The sequence below is a fragment of the Panicum virgatum genome, chromosome 5N, assembly GCF_016808335.1.
Source record: "Panicum virgatum strain AP13 chromosome 5N, P.virgatum_v5, whole genome shotgun sequence".
NCBI classification, from domain to species: Eukaryota; Viridiplantae; Streptophyta; class Magnoliopsida; order Poales; family Poaceae; genus Panicum; species Panicum virgatum.
In genome coordinates this window covers 64,554,096-64,578,621 of record NC_053149.1, presented here as the reverse complement: position 1 = coordinate 64,578,621, position 24,526 = coordinate 64,554,096, and the positions used below count along the sequence as shown (strand labels likewise).

Here is a 24,526-nt window from a genome sequence, read left to right as displayed (position 1 = left end):
TTTTTTCCTCTCCCTCCTCTTTCTATTCAATGCCTTCTTTTGCTGAGTACTTGCCGTCTCAGAGGGCGAGGGCCAGAGGCCGGCCAATGAGAGGTGAAAGGTGGTTACAAGGAGTGGAGTAGGAGACAGAAATGCTGACAGAAAAGCCCTACCACACCCCTCTCTATCCCTCGCCTCGCCCCCTCTAGCCTCCCTCTGCATCCCTTCCCTCCCTCCCAAGTCCCCAACTAGCGAACCTGAAGGGCTAATAAAAGAGGCGGTGAAGCTTCGCTTCCTCTCCCTTCTCGTCTCTTTGAAGCTGCTACAGCACAGGAAGGCGAAAAAGGAGGCGGATTGATTTCCCGGCGGCGATTTTGCCGGTCCTCTTCCACTCCGGCGGCCTTCTGGGCGTCGGAGAGCGAGATGGACCGGCAAATCACCGTGCGGTTGTGTATAGATTAGGTAGTGTCCTATCTAGGTCTAGGTTTTGCCGGAGAGGGGTGTCCTTCTTGCGGCTGTGTCTTCCTGGTGGCGCCGGCGAGGCGATGGCGGTGGCGTTGCAGAGGGATAAGGTTTCCCGGTCTCGTCCTCGCCCCTTTGGAGGTCTCCTTCGTCGTCAAGGGTGGATCCGGGGAAAAGGGGATCTGCCGAATCCCCTGTGTTGGAGTTGGCGCGGTCGTCTGATGGCGGCGCCTTTTGTCAAGGGTACGGTGGCGGTTGTGGGCGGTGCGGCAAGCTGGAGGATGGGTCGAGCTCGAGGTCCCGGCGGCAGGAGTCATCGGCGAGCTTTGTCCCAGGATCGGTGGAGTTCGGGGTGCATCCCCGGCCGATGCTCTTCCAACGGCGCTTTCATCCCGGCTTCTTTGTCGGGTGTCCTTTGCGGCTCTTGTCAAAGCTTTGCAGCGATGGAGCTCTTCCTGATCCATGGTGGCCACGACGTCTTCCTCGACGGCGGCCGATTCGTCGGTGCTGGTTAGCGGAGACTTCTGGTGGCTTCGAGTAGCACAAGGGCCTGGGACTTTTATGTAATTTCTATTTCTTGTAGGGGCCTTTGTGTAAGATGGTGAGAACAACTGCCCATGTATCCTTACACAGGGTATCTGTATTTGTTCTCGTATGTGTACGCTTTCCTTATCCAGTAATACAGGTATGCTTAATAAAAAAAAGTCCCCAACTAGCTGTTACAAGCCTGTGAGAAAAGAGGAGGCAGGACGTGTTCAAAAGGACAAGATCTTCTTTGCAGTACAGTGGATGAAACTCCAAGGCCGGTTCAATTCGCCAGTGCTCCTCTTTTCCGCGTGCGAGAGCTGCGAGCAGAAACAAACAAAGAGGCGGCGAGGGCTCTGCTTGCAGCCTTGCATGCTTTTGCAAGGATGGTAAGCCCACGGCATCTTCTTCCTTTCTCTACTAGCCCTCCCTCTCTTCCGGCAAGCGCCACCACAATCACTCACTCTTCTTCTTCATGGTCTCCTGTTGGTAGCGGCAGAGCTCGTGACCATGGTGCACGGCGAGGAGAGCTCCTGGAGGATGGAGCGGGCGGCGCTGCCTCTCAATCCGGCGTTCGCGTACGGTGTCCAACTCCAACACCATGCCGCCGCCGCCCCACCGCCTTCCTGCTTCCTGTACGTGCCGCCTCTCCTCCCTCAACTCGGTTCCGGTTGGTTTTTTCTTTGATCCCTCTGGCCCGCCATCTCCTACCTCGCCTCATCCTCATCCAAGACCAAGAGCCAGCATGCAAGAGCTCCCGCTGCTGCAACTTTTTCCGCGTCGCAACCCAGCTGCTGCAACTACGAGCACTTGCCGTGTTTTCAAATCCTTGAGTGCGCGCAGCTTCTTTAAGTAAAGTATTTTTCGCCGTCCTTTTAATCCGTCTTTATAACAGACTGATTCCACAAGCTTATGCTGCGCCACTTTGGTTGGATTACACCTCCGCCCACGCACCGGAATTTCTTAATGCCCAAGGCCTGCATCCCGCGAGTGATTTGAGCACCGAGGTCGATCGGATCGGCTCGGCTCGGCTCCATCTTTTCGCTTCGCCCTCATCCTTATCTGCCTGCCCATCAGCAGGAGGTCTAGGCGGCCTCGGGTCTCGGCCTTTCCATTCCTGAAAAGTTTTTATCTGCTAGCTTTTGCCTCCTCGGTGGCTATAGCCTAGCTAGCTTGGGGGGGCGATGACTGACGGGCTCTGTGTGCGCCGCTGCTCGAGCAGGGACATCCAGCCCGCGGCGCCGGCTTCTGCCTACTTCGGGTTCGTGGAGCTGGAGGAGGCGCTCATCCATGGCGGAGGCGCCTCTGCCAGCACCGGCGGCTGCGTCGACCCGGGCGTGATCACCAGGAGCGACGTCGCGGCGCAGACAAAGCGTAAGCTGCTCTTGGGCTCTTGTTCTTCTTCGCTCTCCGAACCTCAGCTACATGCCAAAAAGGCTCTTGGGCTCGCTTTCGTTTCTCGCCTCGCCGTGCACAGCGCCGCACAGGGCGAGACATGCCTCGCCTTTTGGCGCCCCTGCTGGTTTCCATTCCTATGCAACACAGTGTGCAGCAGCTGCAGCTGCACTGCATATAATGGTGTCGATGCCGATGCCACAAAGATGGAAACATTACGTATTACTCTCTTGGTTTCTCTTTCTCATGCATTATTTCTTCTTGCTACTAGCTACCTCCTCCCTCTCTCTCTCTCTCTCTCTCTCTGCAACTTCATGGCATGGAGGATGATGGATGAGAGAGAGGGAGAGGAGGGGATGCATGAACAGGGGAGGAATCGGTATTCGATAAGGCCCCGTGTTAGGCCTTGTTTAGTTGCGTAAAAATTTGGGTGTAAAACACTGTAGCACTTTCGTTTGTATTTGATAATTATGGTCCCGTCATGGGTTAACTAGCTCAAAAGATTCGTCTCGCAAATTACAATCTAACTATGTAATTAGTTATTTTATTTAGCTACATTTAATACTTCATGCATGCGTTAACATTCGATGTGATGGGGAATCTTGTAAAGTTTTGAAATTTTGAAGGGAACTAAACAGGGCCTTAATTCTCCTTGTATGCATGCAGCGGCAGCGGCAGGATACCTCGCGGGCGCTGGCGCAGGCAGGCCCCCCACGCTGGAGATCTTCCCTTCGTGGCCAATGAGGCACCAACAGCAGCTGCACAGTGTAAGCAAAGCCAAGCACAGGCCTCCCGATCTCCCATGATCATTGATTCATGCATGCACGCAGCGCATTCACTCGCTCATCTCGCCCTCTGCCTCGTCGCTGAACCCAAGAAAACATGTGGCTGTTCTTGCTGTGCTGTGCTGTGTTGGCCTGCTGCAGCTCTGCATCCGCAGCAGCCAGCCAGCCACGGCGACGAGCCGACGAGCGAGCGAGCGAGGGTAAAAACGAGGACGAGGAGGACGACGAGCGATGTGCGGCGTGGTGGCGGCTCATTGATTGTGTTTTTTATGGTTTTTACCGCGGCGGGGCGGACCAGACATCGGCATAAATCTTTTTACCGGCCGCTCACTGTTGCCCTGTAATTGCTGAACAGGGGAATTCGCAGTTAGTAGGGAGCACCACTGACTCGAGCTCAGCTCAGAACACAATGTCTCAGATGGAGTTGGTGTCCCCAGCCTCCCCTGCGCCGGGACAGGAGGTCATGATGGTGACCACTGATGATTACAGCTACAAGCCGGGCCTCGCCGCTGCCGCGCCCCCGCCAAGCTTTCAGCAGCACCACCCGCCCCCGCTGCAGCTGCACGGAGGGGGAGACCATGACAAGGTACGCCTGCCTCCTGCCTCCTGCCCCCTCCCTCTGCCTGGCCGGCTGGACCTCCTCTTTTCCTGCCACAGTAGCAAGCAGTGGAGCACACCCCCTCTCCTGTCGTAGGCTCTCCTACGGCCCCCAGCCAGCCAGCCACGAGCTCCCGTCGCCCAGCACGACTCACCAGTCTCTTCTCTTCAGAATATTGATTGCTGTCACGTCGTTGAAAAAACCCGTCCTCAAAATCTTGCGGTACTTCTTGTACGTAACACGACGCTGTTCTCTCGTGTCACACCAGCGCCGAGGCAGTGCCCGTACGGCAAGAACCGCGCCACTGTGCTGTTGCCTGTTGGTGTTGGTGTACCCTGCCCCCAATCGCTTTGCAGCTTAGCTCATGTCCCTAGGATAGGATGAGTGAGTGAGGGAATGACGGTGAATCTTGCCGCTAAACACAGAGGCATGCCATGCGTGCGTAGGGTGATTGGGCCATCCGAATTGGAGGCCAGCCGTGCCCAATCCCCTGGGTGATTGGACTGATGGCATCTGGTCAATCCTACGGAGGGGACGCCAAATCATGGCCAGGGTCACCCCTAACCTCCCTTTTTGTCTCTCTCTCCCCTGGATGATCATCATGGATGATGGATGGACGGATAAAAGCTGTGGTAATTCCCCTTCAAGAAACAAAGGGAACAAAGGCTCTGTTTAGTTCCCATTCCATAAATCTCGTAAACACAAAAAAACATCACATCAAATGTTTCGACACATGTATGGAGTACTAAATAAAGTCTATTTACAAAATTTTTTGCATGGACGAGCTATAAATCGCGAGACGAATCTAATGAGCATACTTAATCTATGATTTGCAACAGTGATGCTACAGTTACCAGCCGCTAATTATGGATTAATCATGAATTAATTAGCATCATTAGATTCGTCTCGCGATTTACAACCCATCTGTATAAAAGGTTTTATAAATAAATTTCATTTAGTACTTTAAATTAGCAAGATTTTTTCGAAATAAAATTTGCGTTTCAACTAAACAGGGCCAAAGCTGTGATGAGCCCCATTTTATCTGCCTGCACTGCACCTTGCCGCCAACAGCACCGATCGATAGCAACAGGGCCGTGGCTGCCAACACCGGCCTCACTGAGCTTTCGGGGACAGCTACAGGCCTACAGCCAAAAGCTGCCTGTGTGTGTTGGACGGAGATGGACAGTGGCGGTGCAGCAGCAGCGGGCGGCGTCCATCGACGGTGATGGACGGACGACAAGGAGCTTCGGCTACAACGTGCCTGTAGCTGTAGCTGTAGCTGTAGCTGCAGTTCCCTTTCGTTGGATGGCGATGGCGAGATGGTGCTGCTGTATAGTGTTGTGTGTGCTATAGCTGTAGCTATCTCTAAACCTCTAAACCTGGACCAAGCTCTCGCATTTCATTGGGCCACGTTGCTTGTTTTCCTCAGCCGTTGGATGTTGATCGAACGTCCCAGCACGTGCATTACAGCTAGCGTTTCCAGAGGCTTCGAGCACAGGCCACGGAACGGCCGACTGGCCCCGCCCCGGCCGTAAGCGCAGCCCGCGCCGCCACCGCCTCCGTCCTCGTCCCGCGCCGCACCGAGCCACCGCGGATGAGGACAACGGAGGAGGAGAAGCCGCACCGCATCGAGCTGCCCGCCGGGCAGTCGCGCCGAGCCGCCGGGCCACCGCGCGCCGCCGGGCCGCCACGCCGGAGCATGCCGAACTGCCTACCGGGCCGCGGAGGAGGAGAACGAAAGAGGAGAACCCGCCGCGTCAACCTGCTCGCTGGGCGCCCTCGGCGGCGCGACCCGGCGTCGGCCCAGGCAAAAGAGGAGAACCCGCCGCGTCGACCTGCTCGCTGGGCGCCCTCGGCGGCGCGACCCGGCGTCGGCCCTTTGCCTGGGCCGCGGCTCCAGCTCCACGGTGCAGCGCGGACAAGGGTGAGGAGACACGCCCCGCTCCCTGACAGGCGGGCACCGGGCGAGGAAGTCCAGCAGCGGGTCGAGGACAGGGTCGCCTGCCGGCGCGGGGACGGCGCGGCCGTCCTGATACACGAGCTCCCACGCCTCGAGCGGATCCGGGGAGGAGAACGGTAGGCGGCCCTTGGTGGGCGTCTCAGCCTCGCGCGCGTCGAAGAAGCCGTCGGCGTGGACGGATGCGACGGTCGGCTCGGTCGGCGACGACGGCGGGGAGTCCGCGGCCGGGTCGTCTCCGGCACGGGTAACCCCGGGCAGGTGGAGAGGGTCCACGAGTGCCCAGTCCGTACGCAGGCATAGCACTTCGTGTGCGCACGACCTGTTCAACGAAATGCCGCACTGAGCGGCCGCATACCACCCCGAGCTGCATTTCAGACGGCAGCAATGTTCAACTTCAAGACGCTGCTTCTGGAGGATGACAATACCCCAAGAGCCCGACGGGGACAAGATGGCCACAGGCGAAAAAGGAGACAGTGAGATGGAGGGCAACGCCGACAAGCGGAGTGCACATGCAAGGTTTAAGTTTTCTATTCCTTACTCTACGGTGCTCTAACTCCAACAGCTGCTATCCATCACTACAACAGCGTAGTAAGGAGCTCGGCGAGGTGTTAGTGGAAAAGGAAGAACTTTGATGTTTTCTTCCCTCAATCTGTCCATTACCGTGGTTCTACATAGAAGTTGCTACTACTTCAGCTCTCTGAAAAAGCTATTAACAGCTGTATCATTTGAAAATCAGGTTCATGACACAATATTAGCTGTCAACTATTATGCTAGCCAAATTAACAGCAAAGAGTAGTGTCTGTTTGGACAGCATAACACGATACACTAGACTGCTACCTCTTTATATTGCCTAGTAGGATAAAACTTTGTGCAGGTTACTCACAAAGTAACCAACAAGGAAATAATGAGGGAGCTGACAAAAATTGTCCCACCAAGGACCATGCATTGACTCATATATATGCACCTGGTTTAATGGAATTCAGGTGGGGATTTTCCGTCCCCCTGGTGACCTCTCAAAAAAAAAAGTGGGGACTTATCGTCCCCCGTGTTTCCCCTAACATATATATATATATATATATATATATGCCAATTCAATCATTTAACTTCAACAAATGGTTACTGATTAACTTCTATATTAATTATTGGGTCCATAACGGTACCAGTTCACTCACCCAGGTTCAGCCAGGAATAATTGTAGATGATATATGAAGGTTTAGGTGATCTATAATCTTGATTGTTGTGCAAAACAAACTTCTATCCGTTGTTTCTACATTTGACGCATTATTACAGCTTGTACGAGAAGGGAATATATGGTCCAAGATAGCCATTCAATTTGATGGAGTATTAGTGTTTCCAATCATACAAGTCGTCTACTAGCTGGGCAGCCCAATCTGGCGCGGCAACGCCGCGCCCCAGGTTTTCTAGTACCATCTAAATTCGGGTGGCTTGTTTGTTGCTGGTGTACTTTGCACAGAGGAAGCAAGGAGGATCCACAAGGAAAGATGGCAAGTTGGTGGATGCCAAGGTGGGATGGCTGCTCTTGTTGCACTGAGGCCCTATTTAGTTCCAGCGCAAAAAAAATTTACGTTGAAATCTTACTAATTTGAAGTACTAAATGAAGTCTATTTACAAAAATTTTTGTACAGATGGGTTGTAAATCGCGAGACGAATCTAATGATGCTAATTAATCCATGATTAATCAATAATTAGCGGATGGTTACTGTAGCATCACTGTTGCAAATCATGGATTAAGTCGGCTCATTAGATTCGTCTCGCGATTTATAGCCCATCTATGTAAAAAATTTATAAATAGACTTCATTTAGTACTCGCATGTGTCGAAACATTCGATGTGACGATTTTTTTTGCGTTTACAGGGTTTATGGGTGGGAACTAAACAGGTCCTGAATGTCTGGATTTCTCTCATGTCTGGATTTCTCTCCGGCTTCATCACTGTTCCTGCTTTCGTAATCATATATGCATCGCATGGACAGACCTGCATCTGTTTCGTTTTCCTGCACGCTGACCATTGGATTCTGGCAGACGGAACGGCGGCTGGCGCAGAACAGAGAGGCTGCGAGGAAGAGCAGGCTCAGGAAGAAGGTGATGACTTGACTGATTGATTACAGGAACTCCAGCCATCAACTGTCATTTCGATCTTTTCAGAAAAGACTGTCATTTTGTTTGATGATGGGCAATGCCTGGTCCTGAGATTGCTGATGAGTGATTATCTTATCTGCCCTTGTCCTTTCACCGCAGGCTTACGTGCAGCAGCTGGAGACTAGCCGGATCAGGCTCCAGCAGGTCGAGCATGAGCTCCAGAGAGCACGGTCACAGGTTTGTTCCAGCCCGAACTCCGAAACTAACCCATCTGATGAATCTGATCGTGCATTGGATGCGAGCTCGTATCATTTAGAGCTTGCTTGATGTGTCATGGGCATTTTCATTTTGCCGTGGTCCAGGGCCTGTTCGTTGGAGGGTGCAGCGCCGCGGGGGGCATGGGCTCTGGTAACTCAGCGCCGTCCATTTCGTAGTACTCACCACTAGCTGCCGCCGCAGGCCCGCCGGCGCGGTGGCCGAGACGGCCGGCTGCTAACTCCGCTGTGCCGTACGCGTGCAGGCGCCGCCATGTTCGACATGGAATACGCGCGGTGGCTGGACGACGACAGCAAGCGGCTGGCGGAGCTCCGCGGCGGGCTGCAGGCGCACCTGCTGGACGGCAACCTGGGCCTCATCGTGGAGGAGTGCATGCAGCACTACGACGAGCTGTTCCAGCTCAAGGCGGCGCTGGCGCGCGCCGACGTCTTCCACCTCCTCACCGGCAGCTGGGCCACCCCCGCCGAGCGCTGCTTCTTCTGGATGGGCGGTTTCCGCCCGTCGGAGCTGCTCAAGGTACGAGCACGACCGCTGCCGCCGCCATGGCGTCCGCCCCGTGCGTGCTACTGCTAACCGAGCCTCCCTCTTTTTCTTGCATTGGCCATGCAGATCCTGATACCGCAGCTGGACCCGCTGACGGAGCAGCAGCTGCTGGGGATCTGCAACCTGCAGCAGTCGTCGGAGCAGGCGGAGGAGGCGCTCGCGCAGGGCCTGCACCAGTCCCTGGCCGACACCGTCGCCGCCGGCACGCTCAACGACGGCGCCGCCGCCCCCAACTACATGAGCCTCATGGCCGTCGCGCTGGAGAAGCTCGCCAGCCTCGAAAGCTTCTATCAGCAGGTCACTATTTTTACTCCCCCTCACCGTTCCCGGCATCATTCACTGCCCCCCGCATTGAGCTCTTATTCTTACTGCATCATGATCGGTAAACATTTTTTAACCCAACAATCTAACACAAAGAGGAAAAGCTGGATTAAACTTTCAAGTACAGTAGTCCTTCCCTGTCAGAACAGCACAGTAACAGTAGCAATGGAGCTGGTCCTCGTCCAGTCGTCCCACAGGCTACTGGGCCTTGTCCTGCTTTCTCCATGGCAGGCCAACCTTTTGTCAGAAAGCTAGCTTAAACCTGCAGAAAACCGGATAAGCATCATTACCACTTTCCAGCACGCATAATTAGCTCGTGATTAAACAACAAGCAAGCTAATGGCTTTGTTTAGTTCCAAAATTTCTCTCTTCAAACTTCACTATTTACCTATCACATCAAATCTTTTGCCTCATATATGGAGCATTAAATGTAGGTAAATAAAAAAACTAATTGCATAGTTTTGATGTACACGATGAAACGAATTTTTTGAGTCTAATTAGATCATAGTAGGACAACAATTACCACAAACAAACGAAAAGTGCTACAGTGTGCTACAATGTCCGATGTGACTTTTTTTACTACCATTTTATGGATCTAAACACAGCCAATGCTGTTTTTTGTTCAATGATCACAACAAGCTAATGCTGCTGGTGACAATTATTGTATGTTTTCTGGAGGAGTTGGTAGGGACCAAAGAAGGCAAGGCTTTGATCCTTTTTTATGTGTGTGGTTTTGGCAAGGCTTTGTTCCTGGTCACACGTGTACTGGCTGTACATACACGTACACACCTGTCTCTTTCTACAGAAAGTCAATGGCCGGATACATACGGTTGGCACTGTGCAGAAACGATGCCTCTTGTGCGTCTTCCCTGTGCCGGCCATCTCCTTTTTATTCTCTCTCCCTCTCTGTTTGCTGGTGCCTCGGCAGAACAGAGGCCCCACAGCCACAGCAAAAAATGCTTGAGGCCTCTCATTCATGGTGTGCTCCATGGCTTGCAAAAGTTGCAAGGGCTCAATCCATGAACAGTGTCAGGAAAAGGACACGGCCACCTAAACTTGAGCCCCATGGACGGCAAGAAGCCTAAAATAAATGACCATGCCTTTTTATGGATTAAGGAGATTGCGACCTCCAATTTGTTAGTTTATTTTCACCTTTCCTGAGCTATTATTCCTTTTGAGATGTATGCTTATTTTTGGTCTGTAGACAGAACTTTGCAAGAAGGCAGCTAATTAGTATTTCCTAGGTTCATGATTGGAGCAATCATTCCACAGAAAGCCTTATAAGACCCATGGGCACAATGAACAAAGTTGTTAGGAGTAGCAGTGTATTTGGATAAGATAGAGGTGCATATGAAAAAGACCTATTAGAAACAAGATCACAGATGATTGGTCATTCTCCTATTTTTTCAGGCTCTCAGGATAGAAGCTGCTTGTTGCTGATACTCACAACCTACTATCTCCAATCATTAATATATGATGTTTTGGACAAACAAAATGAATTAGTTTCAGTTTGTTTTGGTTGTCCAAAACATCATCATCGTGTATTGGTGACTGGAGGGAGTATTTCTTTTCATTCTCTAGAGATATGTAATATAAGAAAATGGTAAGCATAACTCAGCAAGTTGATATACAGCTGTCAATAGGTGGAAAACAATTGCTACACCATCAAAAGTCCAAACTTTTCTGAAAAGGACGTTTCATTAGATTAAGATTAAGCACCACCAGAGAACTTTGAGCCAGAGTCCAGGCTAGAATATAGTAGGAATAAGACAGCACGACAACACTAGAATAGATGCATCTGCATGATCCGAAAATGCCCTGTCATTCAAGATAATGGAAGCGCCAATGTGCAGCATAGCCAAGACAAGAAACAAATCTAATGTGACATCTCACCTTTCTTTTCATGTGTGCTGTTCCAACTGCAGGCCGACAATCTCAGGCAGCAGACATTGCATCAGATGCGCCGGATCCTGACCACTCGGCAGGCGGCGCGGTGCTTCCTCTCCATTGGGGAGTACTACCGCCGCCTCAGAGCTCTCAGCAATCTCTGGGCTTCCCGCCCCCGCGAGTAAGATTCAGACTTCAGCCTTCAGCTGTAAAACTGCACCCTGTTATTAACTCACTGCACTGTGGTTGTTCCCAACCATGCCTGAATCACATGTACTCCTTCTCTTTCCGAAAGATAAGATCACTTTTTTTTTGTTCAGATTTCAACACATGAAAAGTGAGAAATCTACATGGCTGACAATGCATGCATTTTACTCTCTCCTGTAACAGTAACTTCATCGGTGCAGAGAGCCTCAGCCCCACAGCAACGGAGCTGCAGGTTATGCACCAACAGCAGCAGAACCAGTTCTCGGGATTTTGAGGCCTCACCTGGAGGGTGTAGTAAAGTAGGGGCCGCCAGTGATGTGACCAAGATTCTGATTTTTGAGAAGGAGGTGCATTGTAATGTTGTATTATTAAAGTACTGAGAAAGCAGCATCACTAGGCGAAAGGGAGAGGAAGGAACTGCTGTGGTGCAATGTTGGGTGGCTCACCAGTTCATATGGCTCTTGAACTGATTGAAGGGTTAGCACTGCAGATTTTTTTTTTTGTGAGTAGCAAGAGAAAACAAAGCAGAGGCAGAGTAACCATTAAATAACTCTCAGGTTGTTTAATTGTTATGAAACACTTCTTTAGTAGACTTATCCAGGATGGATAGGCAGGGCCTAAGAGATTATTATACCACATAAATATGGTAGACAGGCAATGGCCTATCATCGGGTATAATCTGGTAGTGTTCCTCAATAAACAACGACACCAGCTAACCGGGCTGTCATCGCCTCATCGGCTACAATCTGGTATTGCTCAACAATAAACAAAGACATGGATGGATGGACCAAACGTTGCCTCTCCTAACAAAGAAATTGCTAACGAACTAAACAAACTGAATCAAACCAATGCTAATCCAAATTACAGGCAGCCAATTTTCGAAACACTTCTTTAGTAGACTTATCCAGGATGGATAGGCAGGGCCTAAGAGATTATTATACCACATAAATATGGTAGACAGGCAATGGCCTATCATCGGGTATAATCTGGTAGTGTTCCTCAATAAACAACGACACCAGCTAACCGGGCTGTCATCGCCTCATCGGCTACAATCTGGTATTGCTCAACAATAAACAAAGACATGGATGGATGGACCAAACGTTGCCTCTCCTAACAAAGAAATTGCTAACGAACTAAACAAACTGAATCAAACCAATGCTAATCCAAATTACAGGCAGCCAATTTTCGAAACCTGATTCTGCTAAACACTGATGGGAAATAGAGAAACAGCAATCTGTCTAAAGCCGACACAAAAGTTTAATATCATCACCCACAACAAGAAGAAGAACAAGCCTTTTAATACTGTCAAATAATATTTAAAAGCATGACTAGTGAAGAGTAAGGCAGAGCAATGTCTGAAACAGCTAGAAATAGACGTCAAGAAAGAAGAGCAATAGTCAGCAACACAAGTGGAAATAACACAGATGCTAACTGAATAGCAAATTAGAAGATGCAAGTCCATTCTATTCATGGACAAATGAATCTAAGAGAGAGCTGTCATGGCCTAAGATCAACCTATCAATGGGCCTGAAGATTTAGAATCAGCTCTGCTTTGAATGCATCTACCATGAACATTTTTTTAAAATATCTACCACGAAAATTTGAATAAGTTGTCATGTACAGCACTTTCCATCAGATGAACAATATTCCAATCACGCAGGTCTCAAAAATCCATCCTTTTGACTGCAAATTTGTGATTGAAAAGGCCTGGCAACAGCGATAAGGATAAAGGCCACAAGAGCATCCAAAACACAAGAGAACTTCATAGGAAAACTTAAAGAGAAGAATAGCTGAACACTTTCTTTGCGATCAAGTGAATGAAACATAGCAGTGATATTGAATGCAGGTTGCTGAAAGAAAGAAACATATCACATTTAGCTATAAATGAGACCCCATCAACCTAGCAGGGATTTTTTTCCCCCAAGAAGAAAAGGGTTCGACAACAGCACTTGCCTGGCAAGCATTCAGTGAGGAGCAAAGGTGTTTGGTTCCGGAGGGCTAAACTTTAGCCCTATCACATCAAAGAGAATCTTGTTATTTAAGAGTATTAAATGAAATCTAATTACAAAACTAATTGCAGAATCCCTAGGCAAATTCGTGAGACAAATCTAATGAGGGTAATTAATCCATAATTAGCAGATGTTTACTGTAGCATCACTGTAGTAAACCAAGGGTTGATTAGGCTCATTAGATTCGTCCTGCGAATTAGAACCCAGCAGTGCAACAACAGTAGTAAATTTATACATATAGTTCATACAACATACATACCAGAAAAGGATACCTTAGAGAATGAGCAATGTACATACTAGGAAGCAGTAAACAAATCTACAGAATGGTATAGTCCATCTTACATATCACAGTTATTGAACAATCCTGTTTCTTCCAGTTTCATTTTCGGTTATAATCTGAATGGATAACAGAACTCACATCTGATTCCCCACTTCTTTTTGAAGAGGCGAGCAGATGTTTCGACCATTCCTCCAAGCTTTTGCGGTGAAGAGTGTTCATCCTAATACAGGGCCGTTTCTCACGAATCATTTGCTCAGCAGCTTTCCAATCTTCAGCCAATCCTAGTGCAACAAGAAGTGCACACATCACACAGACGCTTCTGCCATGACCTGTTGTTAGGGATGTAACACACCATTAAATAACCAGCCAATCCTAGTGCTCAATCAGTCAATTGCATGGTCTATTAGAGAAGTGAGGAAATTGGTATGCACAAACCATTATGAAGAGGTTTAATTTTGAAACCAGTAACAAGGAGGTTTAAGCTAAAAGGCAAATTAAAGGTTGAGTTGGGTACATGTACCAAGCTTAAGCTTAATTTTCTTTTAATTTTTACGTTAATCTTGGCTAGCATTAGCAAACTCCCAAGGTACACTATATACTACTATATATGGGATGGATCAAGATACAGCCCAAGTGCAATGCAGATGCCGTTCAGCATCCCATGACGGTTTCATACTTGTTTGCAGATAAGCAAAAATAAATTATACATGAAAAATAACACACATGACACAAGATGACATAAAGGGCAGACCCAGTGCCGGCGGCTCCCACTGATTGGGGTCTAGGGAAGGGATAAAGAAAGGCAGGCCTTTCCCGTACAGTAACTGCAGGGAGGCTGTGTCGAACCCGCGACTTGGTGCTCAGTGGGTTGGCTTCACATCACTACACCAGGCCTGCCCTTCTAACACAAGATGACATGAAAATTGAAAAATAATGTATCAGTATGTTTTGTTTACTGACTAAACAATCAATGCCAGCATCTTTTATATGGTTCACCAATTCATTAGAACTCATCACCTCTGGAGGTAAATATGTATCTCAAGTCCCAACAACTATCTAAATACAACTAAACTACACAAATGCATTCTGGAGGGCCGACTGAGAGCATGTGTGGAGCCGTTTGTGGAGACGCTACGAGACAAGCAGTCGGAGGACTTCTGTTGATTAGTGGCTTAGCTAGTTTCTTTCTCGGTTGTCGAGCGGGTTGCTCTTTTTCTGTTCTTTTGCTTTGCAAAAACTGGTCTCCCCAGTTCTGATTCCTGTAATAACTCTCATTCGCTTTCTATAAAAGCCAGGTGAACCCTTTTTCTAAAAGAAAAGTATTTCCAAGAAAAAAATACATAGGGAAAAACAGCATAGTTCATTATCCAAAGTAGAGATGAGGAAAACATTTTTACCATAGGCACAGTGGACATAGATAGCCTTGTTCTGTGATCGCTTTCTCATAGCCCATCGCACCGCAGACTCAATCTGTGATGGCTGAGGAGCCCTTGTATCCCAAGTAGCAACGCACAGATATGCATTATTGGATAGAGTCGGGCTTTTTGGCAGCTCGCATGTGCAATCTATGACTGCAGGGTCACATGGTGGCAGGTGTTCAACTGAAGAAGGCCATCCTCCAACAAACACTCCATCTGCAATCTCAGTGTACAGGGGCTCATTTTTCACAAATCTTCGTAGCAGCACAAACATGTGGATGAAAAGAAGAAATGGCGAGAACATGATCCATGACCACAAAGGAAAGCTTCCATCGGATGCCTTGCCAAGGAGTAAAGGAAGATCAATCGCTGGATGGGAAGCTATGGAGACTAGCATTGCAATCATGGATGCATATATGAGAGGAAATGAGATAAGGGTTGCTCCAAGTCCATGGAAATAATATGCCACAGAAAGCAGGACAGCAGCCTTCAGTCCAATCAATCTAGATATTCCCCAACCCATCTCTGCAAGACATTAGATATAGACTTCAGTCCAACAATCAAGGACGAACAAGCACAAAATACATAGTAGTTAAAGCAACCTTTCACCATAAGAAACTACAGCTTGTTTAATGAACACAACATACAGGAATTATGTTATTTCAGTGGGATAATGACATTCAATATTATGGCTTGCTCAGTTGCTTTTTGTTTCGAAGTGAGCAGTATCAATGATTTAACATTCAAGGCATGTGGAGTTTATTAATTCCCCAAGCACAGCACAATATCTGACGTGATCCACTGATCCTTGATTAGCACAATCCAATGGTTCTGAAAATTTGCATTTTGAAACTCCACAAGGACGCACGTGAATCTGGAAACACGGTGACACTATATGCATTCCCGCAATGAGCAATTCACCATTTCGACACACGGTCACTTCATCCAGAACCCCTCAAATCACAGGGCCCTGAAAATTGTCAACAAAATCAATTCAACATCAACAGGACTGACACAAGACCTTGGTCCTATTTGTTTCTGCTTATCTGGACCTCGCTTTTCTGAAAAAGTAAGATTCTGAGATAAGCCAACTGTCTGGAGAATCGGCTGTGTAAATAAACTGGGTATTTGGCAATCCTGATTATTTTGAGTTGATTGTGTAAGTCGAGTGGTAAAATGTCTGAAGTGGCCTGAGGCTGATGCTATCTCATTTTTTTATTGAATACTAGCAGAAGTCAATAATTCTAATGTTTTCTAGTAACTTGTCTACATATTATAATGTCACAAATATGCCAAAGGATATACCAGCAGAACGGGCAAATTCCAAAACGGCGAAGGAACACTTGTATTAGGAGAATCAACTATCGCTATTGCATTTCTACTTTGTAAATTACATGTATGTTAAATAAGACTAGATTGGTCTATGTCAAGTAGTAAAAGTAGGGGCATTAAGGGGGTGGGCATCCTTACTCGGATGGGTGATGGAGTAGAGCACGCCGAGCACGAGCAGCGAGTCCCCCAGCTGCCAAAAGCGGAGGCAGGAGAACCAGCCGGCGTCAGGTGCACTGCAGGGGCGACGGCGAGGCTCCGGAGGCAGGGGAAGGGCAAGACGGCGCGGATGCGGAGGGAGGCGACGTCAGGGGAGGGAAGGACGGCGCTGGTCTGGAGGCAGGCGCGGGGAGGGCAGGGGCGACGGCGATGGCGGCTGCAGCGGGAGAGGGCAGGGGTGGCGCAGGGAGAGGGCAGGAGCGAGCAGGGAGAGGGCAGGAGGCGGCGGCGGAGGGACAAGCAGCGACGGCGCACGGAGAAAAGGAGGTCGGGGTCAAGGAGGCTCGCTTGTCACATAGGGAGTTCTCAACTTCTCATACGCGAAAAATCTAGGTTTTGCCGATTTTTAATAGAAAAAATTTAAAAAATAAGCTAATTTCGGCTGATTCAATAAATAAAGTTCTGTGAAAGTGAATAAATTAAAACAAGCTGAAAACAAAAAAAATCGAACGGAAGGAATCAAAATATTCAGAAAAGATTTTAGTTTATTTTCCATAACAGCTTATAATCACCCAAATAGAACCCTTGTCTCACCTATGCCGCAAATCTCAGAGTCACACACGCTCCGGAGGAGATTACCCTTAGTGCCGCCTGTTGACCAAGCTGCCTCACTCGCTTCGCTTCACGGCGTCCTCTCCCCTAACGGCTCGCCGTAGAGCGTTTCCCTGCTCTCGAGCCACGGAGCTTGCCGATCGTCGGAGTGGGACCCTCTCTCTCTAGGTTGAACATTTTTTATACCTCTAGGTTGAACAGTTTTTTTAACTCTAGGTTGAACAGTAGATGAGGGTGGAGACGAGTCCTGAGTCCTCACGTGATCGCCCTCTAAAAAAAAGAGTCCTCACGTGATCAAATTTTCAAAAAGAAAGAAAGAAAGAAAAAGAGTCCTGATGTAACCGTGTGATGGAGTCGCGTGCACCGTACCGTGGGTGGGAGGTGGAGTCTGTATATGGGCTTGCAGCAGAGCCACAGCTCACCAGAGGGCCCATGTTCCTACTTAGGTCCTGAGTGCGGGGGAATAGGTCCGTGCGGCCCAGATATGATCAGGTAGCTTGTAGGTTGCGTTTTTTTCTAGTACACAGCATCGATATTTACTGTAACTCAACAAACACTAAAAAATGCTGGAAATATTTTTTTCTGCGAAATACGCATGTTAGAATATGTAACTCAATAAACACTAAAAAAACTTTGGAATCGGCATGGTTTTAGGAAAGAAAACCTGCAATGCAAAACACTTGGCAAAAGCACTCTGCTGTGAAAAAATATTTGTACTCGCACTAGACGTCAGAAGCAAATGCAGACGATGGAGAAACAAACGGTATAGTATGGCTCTTGTCAAATACTACTATGTACGAGCAAAACACAAAGCACTCTGCTATGAGAAAAATTTTGGTAGTACTAGGTACTAGTAGACGCCAGAAGCAAATGCAGAAGATGGAGAAACGAACAGTATAGTATGGCCCTTGTTAAATACCAATATACTATACACGAGCAGAACAGGCAGAGCTTGTGTTGCGTTGCTATCTTACAGCGGGTTTATTGTTTGTACTACGACGCACGGCTTATAAACAGCAGCAGGCCAACGCACAGCTCGTGCTCATCAACCATTTTACAGCGATCACATCGCGTGCTGTTACTAACGACGTTGCTACTACCGACGCTGTTGCAGGTACAGCAGCGCTTCCGACGGAAGCAAGCGGATTGGACTCTGCACAATGCGAGCAGCGCTGGTCACATTTCACCACTTGGCGCTGCCGCAGCGGCGCAGCCCGCGACCGCTCTTCTTGGCGCTGACGTTCTCCCTCGCCTGCTCGATCATCTTCTCCACCAGCTGAAACAGACACAAAGCCATGGCATGTTCCCGTCAGCACACTGCCCAACAACCGTTTTGATTGCTACACTGACAATTAGCGGACGATGAACACTCTGCAAGAGAATGGCAGGGACATTACCATCTTTTTCTTCGACAGCAGAATTGTATTCTGCAGGAGAAAGAAGACGGAGCGCAGAAAATGTGTTTGGTCAGAACAATGTCTTAGATTGCTAAGAGAAATAATTGGGAGATGTTGATGAATCATGCTTCGCTTCTCAGTACCTCCTCGGCTTTGAGGCGCGCGTTCTCCTCCTTGAGATGGTTCAGTTCGGCCTCGAGCTCCACGGTATACGCCTGCACCAGCACCGTTTCAGAGCACATCAAGTCTCTTGTCACTTGAAACGCAAAGACCACCGAAAAACAGACGAGAACAGCAAATGCAAACCTGCTTCCTGGCTCGTGACCGGGCCGCCGACTCGCGGTTCTTGATCATGCGGCGCTGCCGGCGCTCCACCGTCTTCTCGGTGCAGCCGTCCTCGGGGAAGTCGCGCTTCCTCGCGCCGCCGCCGTTCCGGACCATCCCTCCGTTGCCAATGCAGCTCATCATCTCCGCCTTCGTCATGGCGCTCATCCCGTCCGACGACCCCGGGCTCACGGCGGGCGCCACGCACTGGGACGGCGGCGGCGGCGGCACCACCGCCATGGCCCCGGGGTACCCGTTGGGGTACCCCATGCCGTCGCCCATCACCGGGAACACGGCGTTGGCCGGCGCCACCTGGTACATCATGGGAGCCGCGAGCTGCCCCTGCGGCATGTGGCCCATCGGCGCAGCCGGGACCATGCCGACCGCCTGGCCGTACCCGGCGGCGAAGGCGCCCCGCACGACGCCGGCCTTGACCAGGAAGTCCTCCAGGGTCATCTCGCCCAGCGTCACCTGCCGCCCGCTGGCCGCGACGCCGCCGCTCCCCGCCTGCGGCTGCACGACGGCCTGCGGCGCCGGGTGGGCCCCCGCGTCCGCCGGGCCCTGGTTGATCTCCGCCCAGACCTCCTCCACCGTCTTCCGCGACAGCGGCGGCGGCAGAGCGAACGACCCCTGGCGAACCAGCCCGCTCCCTCCGTTCCCACCCACCCCTGTCGCCGCCGCCTCCTGCTCCGCCGCGTCCTGCTTGCACCCGCCGGTGGCGGCCTGGAACTCCTCGGCGTTCCATATGTTGGCCACGAACTCGTCCATGTTCATGGACCCGAAGTTGCGCCCCGGCTCGCAGAGCGAGCTCTGCAGCTCCTCCAGCGTCAGCGACATGATGGACGCCTGCCGCGCCAGCTGATCCGCCTGCGCCTGGTCCTCCGCCGCCGCGCCGCCGGGCCGGGCGCCGACGCCCTGGTCGCCGCGCTGGTGCGAGGTGACCTCCTGCTCGTCGAGGACCTTGACGTTCTTGCTCATCTCTGACGCCATCACGATCCCTCCCCTAGATCTTCTTTGTTTCCCCCTTACTGCTCTGCTTGAACGCCGCACGCCGTCCTTATTTATAGCCTGCATGCCAGAACAAAGCGCGGTGATTAGAACCGGCTCCAAATCGAGAAAACCCAGGTGCATGCGGTGCCGGTGCTTGTCGCATCCGCTTGAATAAATGAACAGATAAATGGGGGCGCTGATCGGATGTATGCGAGTGGATGGTGGATAGATACTTCCTCGTTTGTACACTTGCCTCGTCTGTTACGTAGGTTCAGTTTCATGCTCTCGCAAAACGGGACCGATCTTCCACGCTCGGCCAAAGACGGTAAAAAAGAAAGGTAATGCTGATTACTTCACCCTGCCTCTTGTTTTGTTCTCTTTGTACAAAAGACTTCACTCTAGTTGTGCCGTAGTATTAATTTGCGCAAAACAGGTGAAGTCGAGAACAGAGGTAAACGCTTCCATCCATCCTCACAAACTAACACTTGTGCTTTACCAGCCAATCGCTGGCAGATACACGAGACGTTAGTAGGCTTGTTCCTTGAGGCTTCAGCGGCGGCTCATGGCTGCATCCGGCTTCGATATGCATGGCAGGTCATCGGCGCACGTTTTCCTTGGGTTCCGGCATGCGAGTCAGTTAGGCCTGCGTGCGTCCTCTGCTCTGGCAGTAGCCAAGGAGCGCGTGGTGACGTCGCCCCCCTGGCCGTTTCCCAACAGAAACGAAGGCCCTATTTACCACTCCATAAACTCCGTAAACACAAAAAAATCATCGCATCCAATATTTCGACACATGTATGGAGTACTAAATAAAGTCTATTTACAAAACTTTTTGCATAGATGGGCTGTAAATCACGAGACGAATCTAATGAGCCTACTTAATCCATAATTTGCAACATTGATGCTACAGTACCACCCGCTAATTATTGATTAATTATGGATTAATTAGCATCATTAGATTCGTCTCGCGATTTACAACTCATATCTGCAAAAAGTTTTGTAAATAAACTTCATTTAGTACTTCAAATTAGTAAGATTCCAAAAAAAAAATTTGCCCTGTAACTAAACAGGGCCGAATGCTGGTGGTAGACGGGGCTGCGAGGAGGCGTGACCATCTTGAACCTTGATCCGTCTCCCCCCACGGCTTCCGTGGTGGGACAACCCGGCCGTGCGCTAAGCGCGAGGTCTGACGAGCTCCTTGTTGACATTTAGCTTGTGGTTCGCTGGGCCGCCGCGGACGTAGCGTGATCGGCCACTCCTATTCGACCTCGACGCGCGTGCTAGGTGCAGTCACAGTAATTTATTTCTTTTTTCTTTTGCACGACGCAGTTGTGCATGCAGAGTCATGCTATACGGCAGCAAGTGGCGGACGCAAATTACAAACTTAGGGGGCTTGGTTCTTTCTCATTCTCATCTCCACTCATTTTCTCTCATTTTCTTCATCTTTTTTTTTCTTCTCATTTTTCTCCTTTGATTTCAATGGAGGTTTTGGGCAGTAGGCGGGGCTAGAGCCCCCCTAGCCCCCCCTAAACCCGCCCCTGACGGCAGCCTGAGGTGAAATTATCAACCAAGGTCCTTGAACTTTCCCGGATTCTCACATTGGTCCATAATATACGCTAAATGGAAGGCGGCGCATCTAGGATAAGTTTTCGGACGTTTGCTCTAAATCCAACGATTTCAGAACTAACTGGAATCTCCATTAGAATGAATCAACTGATTCAAAAGTCTAAGTCTAAATACCCAGATGAAGATTCATGAAAAAGTTGTGCACGTCTCGCATCATCTTTGTGTCAAGTGTGAACTCTGAAAAGCATACATACTCCTAGCCGAGCGCGGGCCAATTTGTTCTGAACATCTTCCAGACTGAATGAATTGTAGGCCCATAATTTGTATGTAAGGTGTAAACTGGCATTTGTCCCATAAATCCGATGTTGGCCCATTTTAGGCCCATGTCCAGATAACATTGAAACCACTGGAAGCTATCACTATATCGCTTCTTGTCTTCTTCTTCTTCTTCTCCACAAAAGCTGACACTTCTCTTTTTTTTAAGTTTTAATCTCTCATGTGTTTTAAATTTTTAAATTTTGTTTCTCATCATCATTTAAATTCTTGCCGCAAAAGAAAATACACAATTTAGTCCTATATCATTCGTAAATGATAAAGGTCGCACCTACGAAAATCTGAGGGAGCTTGTAGTTGTAGGTACTTCCCCTTTAGGACGGGTTACTGGCAGTGGCAGAGGCAGATGCATGGTGGTGTTCACATTTTCAAGGGCTGCCTCAACTGTAAATGAATGGAGGGCCAATCGACCAGACATGCAGCAACAGAAGGTCGCTTCTTCAACATTACGGCAAAAAGATGAGGAATGAACAGCATAGTATCAAATCAAACCCGGTCAGCAATAGTCAGTCCATCGACCTAATTCCTGCCCCTCGCTGTTAGCTCTAATCACGAATTACGCCGCAAAGCGCACCGTCAAACACCCCGCATTCATCCCAAGTTAGCACAAACGGTAGTGAAACGTACCTGCTCAGGCGCCGCGCCCGAAGCGAGCACCGAGCGCGGCCGCGCGCCGCCCGGCAGCCGATGCCCAGCGCAGAGGTTGGCCGGCCGGCGGCGAACCGAGCAGCCGCCGCCGGAGTGACGGAGCGGAGCGTTAAGCGGGGAGAGTTTCTCGCCGCGCGGACGGACGCCGCGCGAGAAAATGGGCGCTTGGCTTGGCGTGGGAGCCGCGGGGCGGTCTGGGTGCGGCGCCTAAACGGAGGCAATTAGCTCTGAGCTGCTAGACATGTGCGCGGCCGTGTCGGCATTACTTATAGGCAGGCGCGGCCGCGTGGGGGCGAGACGGCGCATCTGGCGCTGCTCGCCCCCTGTCCATCGTTTGGACTTGTCGGGCTCGTCGGCGCGCTGGCTTTCCACCCCAATCGCGATCCTTTTCCTTGCCTTCCGGGGGAGGCGAGGCGAGGCGAGGCGATGGGCTCCAAAGTTTCGAGGGGCCGCTACGGCCTAGCCGCTGCATGCGGCTTGCTTCCGCCTCGGGGTTTTGTCAGCTCTGCAGCCCCCATGCAGGCAGGCGCAGGCAACGCCGCAGTCTGCCGCGCGTTTATCTCCTTGTTTTTTTTTGCGAGGAATATCTCCTTGCTTTTGTTTGCCCTTAGGCTCTCTGCCGAGTTGCCACCGCCCGCCGGCTGCGCGCACCGACGCCGGTGTACACCGAGGGGCGTTAGGGGGTGATTGGTTGCTCGTATGCAGCCGAACCTGGCTCGCGGGATGCAACGTGAGCGTGATTGGTTGGTTGAATTAGCACTTGAGCCTGGCCCGTGCGGTGCAAAAAGCTTCTCCGGGCCTGGCTCACCGCATGCAGCAAAATCGAGCGTTTCCTGGCGGCCAGGCTCGTGTGGTGCAAGCTAAGCTTATGGGGGAGCGTGCACTGAGATGAAAAAGGGGCTGGACCGGCGCTGGATAGGCAACCAAACAAAATCTCTGATCGACCTGGCTGATTGGAAACATGAGCCAAACAGATGGCTGCCGCACCTAGCGAGCCAGGCCAGCGGGGGCCAGGATCTGTCGTGCGAGCCAGGCTGCGCAGGTCCGCAAACCAATCGCGCCCTATCTGGCTGGCACACTCTGCATCGCAGATTTGCGCCGAGTTCAGACAAGAGCTCGCGAGATGGGAATACGAGATGAGAAACATCCATGCATGATTGCATGTCAGTGTAAAGTCGTCAGAAATTCAGCTACGAACCGGAACCAAAACCAAAACTTGCCCTTGCTCTAGCTAGGGTGTGTTTAGATCCGCGAAAATCTAGTAGAAAATGTCACATCGGACACTGTAACACATTTTAGCACTTTTCATTTGTTTGTGGTAAATATTGTCCTATTATAGGTAACTAGGCTCAAAAGATTCGTTTCGCAACGTACATCAAAACTATGCAATTAGTTTTTTTATTTACCTATATTTAGTACTCCATGCATGAGTCGTTTGCTATATTTAATATTTTGATGTGATTTTGATGTGATGGAAAGTTTGAAAAATTTGGAGAAACTTGGGGAAGTGAACACAGCCCTAGTTGCATTGCATTTGAATTGAACATTCTCCCGGGTAGCATGTCAGCACCGAAAAGACAGACGCACGCCGTGCCGGGTGGCCGTAGGAAAACGAGGAGGGGTGGCCAAAACGTACAGGCCGCGAGAGGCGGACACGTGCAGGATACGTGCCGTGACGGTGATCCCCACTCCGTGCCTGCAGTCGACGGTCCAATCTCCGTTGCGCAGTGCAATCAGGTCCTGTTTAGGCTATTCCCAGCAATGCTCCTATCAGCATGCGGATGCGGAAAAAAGGCACGCAGATACGAAAGATGCTCATGCAGCAGGTTGCGCATGCGGCTGCGGAAAAAAAGAGTCCGCTCTCAACGCCACGCATATCTACGGTTTCTCTCTCATCGCATCCTTGCAGACTGCTTTTGGTATTCGCACCAGCAACCGCATGCTGCTGGAATTGCTCTCGTTTTTAGGCAGCGCTGGTGGTGGGCCATACTGAGTTTTTGCGTATCCGCATCGGAGGACTGCTGGGAATAGTCTTAGTTCACACCCCATAAATCCCATAAACACAAAAAAGAGTAAAATGCACTGGAGTCCTTAAACTAGTTGATCTGTTCTGTTTAAGTCCATGAACTTTGAAAATGCATTTTTAGATCCACAATCTATTCAAGTGTGTCATTTGAGGTCCAAAACACCTCTTACCAGCGTTGACCGCCTACGTGGACCGCCACGTAAATCCAACGTGGACCGTATATTTGCAAATCACCCCTTTCCTACACTTTGTTCCCCCAGGCCTTTCGCCGGGAGAGAGGAATGGGCAACGCGCAGAGGTGCTCGCCGGCCGCCCCTGCTCCGCGCCCCGCCCCGGCCATGGAGGTGCTCGCCGGCCGACCCTTCTCCGCGCCCCGCCCCGCGCGCAGAGGTGCCATGGCCG

At 50.2% G+C, this 24,526-nt stretch overlaps 3 protein-coding genes across 8 annotated transcripts; 1 reads left to right on the top strand and 2 right to left on the bottom strand.

Annotated features, from left to right (window-relative positions):
• Positions 1 to 1,152: 1,152 nt before the first annotated feature.
• Positions 1,153 to 11,630, top strand: LOC120672944 (transcription factor LG2-like). 2 transcript variants are annotated; one of them, XM_039953580.1, is made up of 13 exons: positions 1,153 to 1,355; positions 1,466 to 1,601; positions 2,189 to 2,340; positions 3,028 to 3,128; positions 3,502 to 3,732; positions 7,179 to 7,229; positions 7,746 to 7,805; positions 7,962 to 8,039; positions 8,165 to 8,210; positions 8,323 to 8,594; positions 8,688 to 8,918; positions 10,868 to 11,010; positions 11,220 to 11,630. In XM_039953580.1, the coding sequence occupies exons 2-13, from the start codon at positions 1,477 to 1,479 to the stop codon at positions 11,308 to 11,310; spliced, it is 1,581 nt and encodes a 526-aa protein (XP_039809514.1). In that variant the 5' UTR covers positions 1,153 to 1,355; positions 1,466 to 1,476; the 3' UTR covers positions 11,311 to 11,630. The 2 variants fall into 2 exon arrangements, with proteins under 2 accessions (XP_039809514.1, XP_039809515.1); XM_039953581.1 differs by lacking the exon at positions 7,179 to 7,229.
• A 1,564-nt stretch (positions 11,631 to 13,194) lies between these two features.
• Positions 13,195 to 16,569, bottom strand: LOC120672946 (uncharacterized protein YnbD-like). 4 transcript variants are annotated; one of them, XM_039953582.1, is made up of 4 exons: positions 16,214 to 16,569; positions 15,346 to 15,713; positions 14,723 to 15,268; positions 13,195 to 13,654 (listed from the first exon to the last, which is right to left on the bottom strand). In XM_039953582.1, the coding sequence occupies exons 2-4, from the start codon at positions 15,353 to 15,355 to the stop codon at positions 13,425 to 13,427; spliced, it is 786 nt and encodes a 261-aa protein (XP_039809516.1). In that variant the 5' UTR covers positions 15,356 to 15,713; positions 16,214 to 16,569; the 3' UTR covers positions 13,195 to 13,424. The 4 variants fall into 4 exon arrangements, with proteins under 4 accessions (XP_039809516.1, XP_039809517.1, XP_039809519.1 ...); XM_039953583.1 differs by having other exon boundaries at positions 13,197 to 13,654; positions 15,612 to 15,713; positions 16,214 to 16,568; XM_039953585.1 differs by having other exon boundaries at positions 13,197 to 13,654; positions 15,665 to 15,713; positions 16,214 to 16,568.
• A 1,156-nt stretch (positions 16,570 to 17,725) lies between these two features.
• LOC120672127 (bZIP transcription factor ABI5 homolog) lies at positions 17,726 to 22,347 on the bottom strand. 2 transcript variants are annotated; one of them, XM_039952426.1, is made up of 5 exons: positions 22,078 to 22,347; positions 18,547 to 19,632; positions 18,384 to 18,455; positions 18,241 to 18,270; positions 17,786 to 18,119 (listed from the first exon to the last, which is right to left on the bottom strand). In XM_039952426.1, the coding sequence occupies exons 2-5, from the start codon at positions 19,552 to 19,554 to the stop codon at positions 18,027 to 18,029; spliced, it is 1,203 nt and encodes a 400-aa protein (XP_039808360.1). In that variant the 5' UTR covers positions 19,555 to 19,632; positions 22,078 to 22,347; the 3' UTR covers positions 17,786 to 18,026. The 2 variants fall into 2 exon arrangements, with proteins under 2 accessions (XP_039808361.1, XP_039808360.1); XM_039952427.1 differs by lacking the exon at positions 22,078 to 22,347 and having other exon boundaries at positions 17,726 to 18,119; positions 18,547 to 19,554.
• Positions 22,348 to 24,526: the final 2,179 nt, after the last annotated feature.

Excerpts from the sequence above, each read along its gene's own strand:
- LOC120672944 (XM_039953580.1), top strand. The coding sequence starts at position 1,477 with ATGGTGCACGGCGAGGAGAGCTCCTGGAGGATGGAGCGGGCGGCGCTG. Across the intron at positions 8,040-8,164 it reads TCCAGAGAGCACGGTCACAG|GGCCTGTTCGTTGGAGGGTG; the intron begins GTTTGTTCCAGC and ends GCCGTGGTCCAG. Across the intron at positions 8,919-10,867 it reads TCGAAAGCTTCTATCAGCAG|GCCGACAATCTCAGGCAGCA; the intron begins GTCACTATTTTT and ends TTCCAACTGCAG.
- LOC120672127 (XM_039952426.1), bottom strand. The coding sequence starts at position 19,554 with ATGGCGTCAGAGATGAGCAAGAACGTCAAGGTCCTCGACGAGCAGGAG. Across the intron at positions 18,271-18,383 it reads CGCGCCTCAAAGCCGAGGAG|AATACAATTCTGCTGTCGAA; the intron begins GTACTGAGAAGC and ends TTTCTCCTGCAG. Across the intron at positions 18,120-18,240 it reads TGCTGTCGAAGAAAAAGATG|CTGGTGGAGAAGATGATCGA; the intron begins GTAATGTCCCTG and ends TGTCTGTTTCAG.
- LOC120672946 (XM_039953582.1), bottom strand. Across the intron at positions 13,655-14,722 it reads CTATGTCCACTGTGCCTATG|GTCATGGCAGAAGCGTCTGT; the intron begins GTAAAAATGTTT and ends CCCTAACAACAG.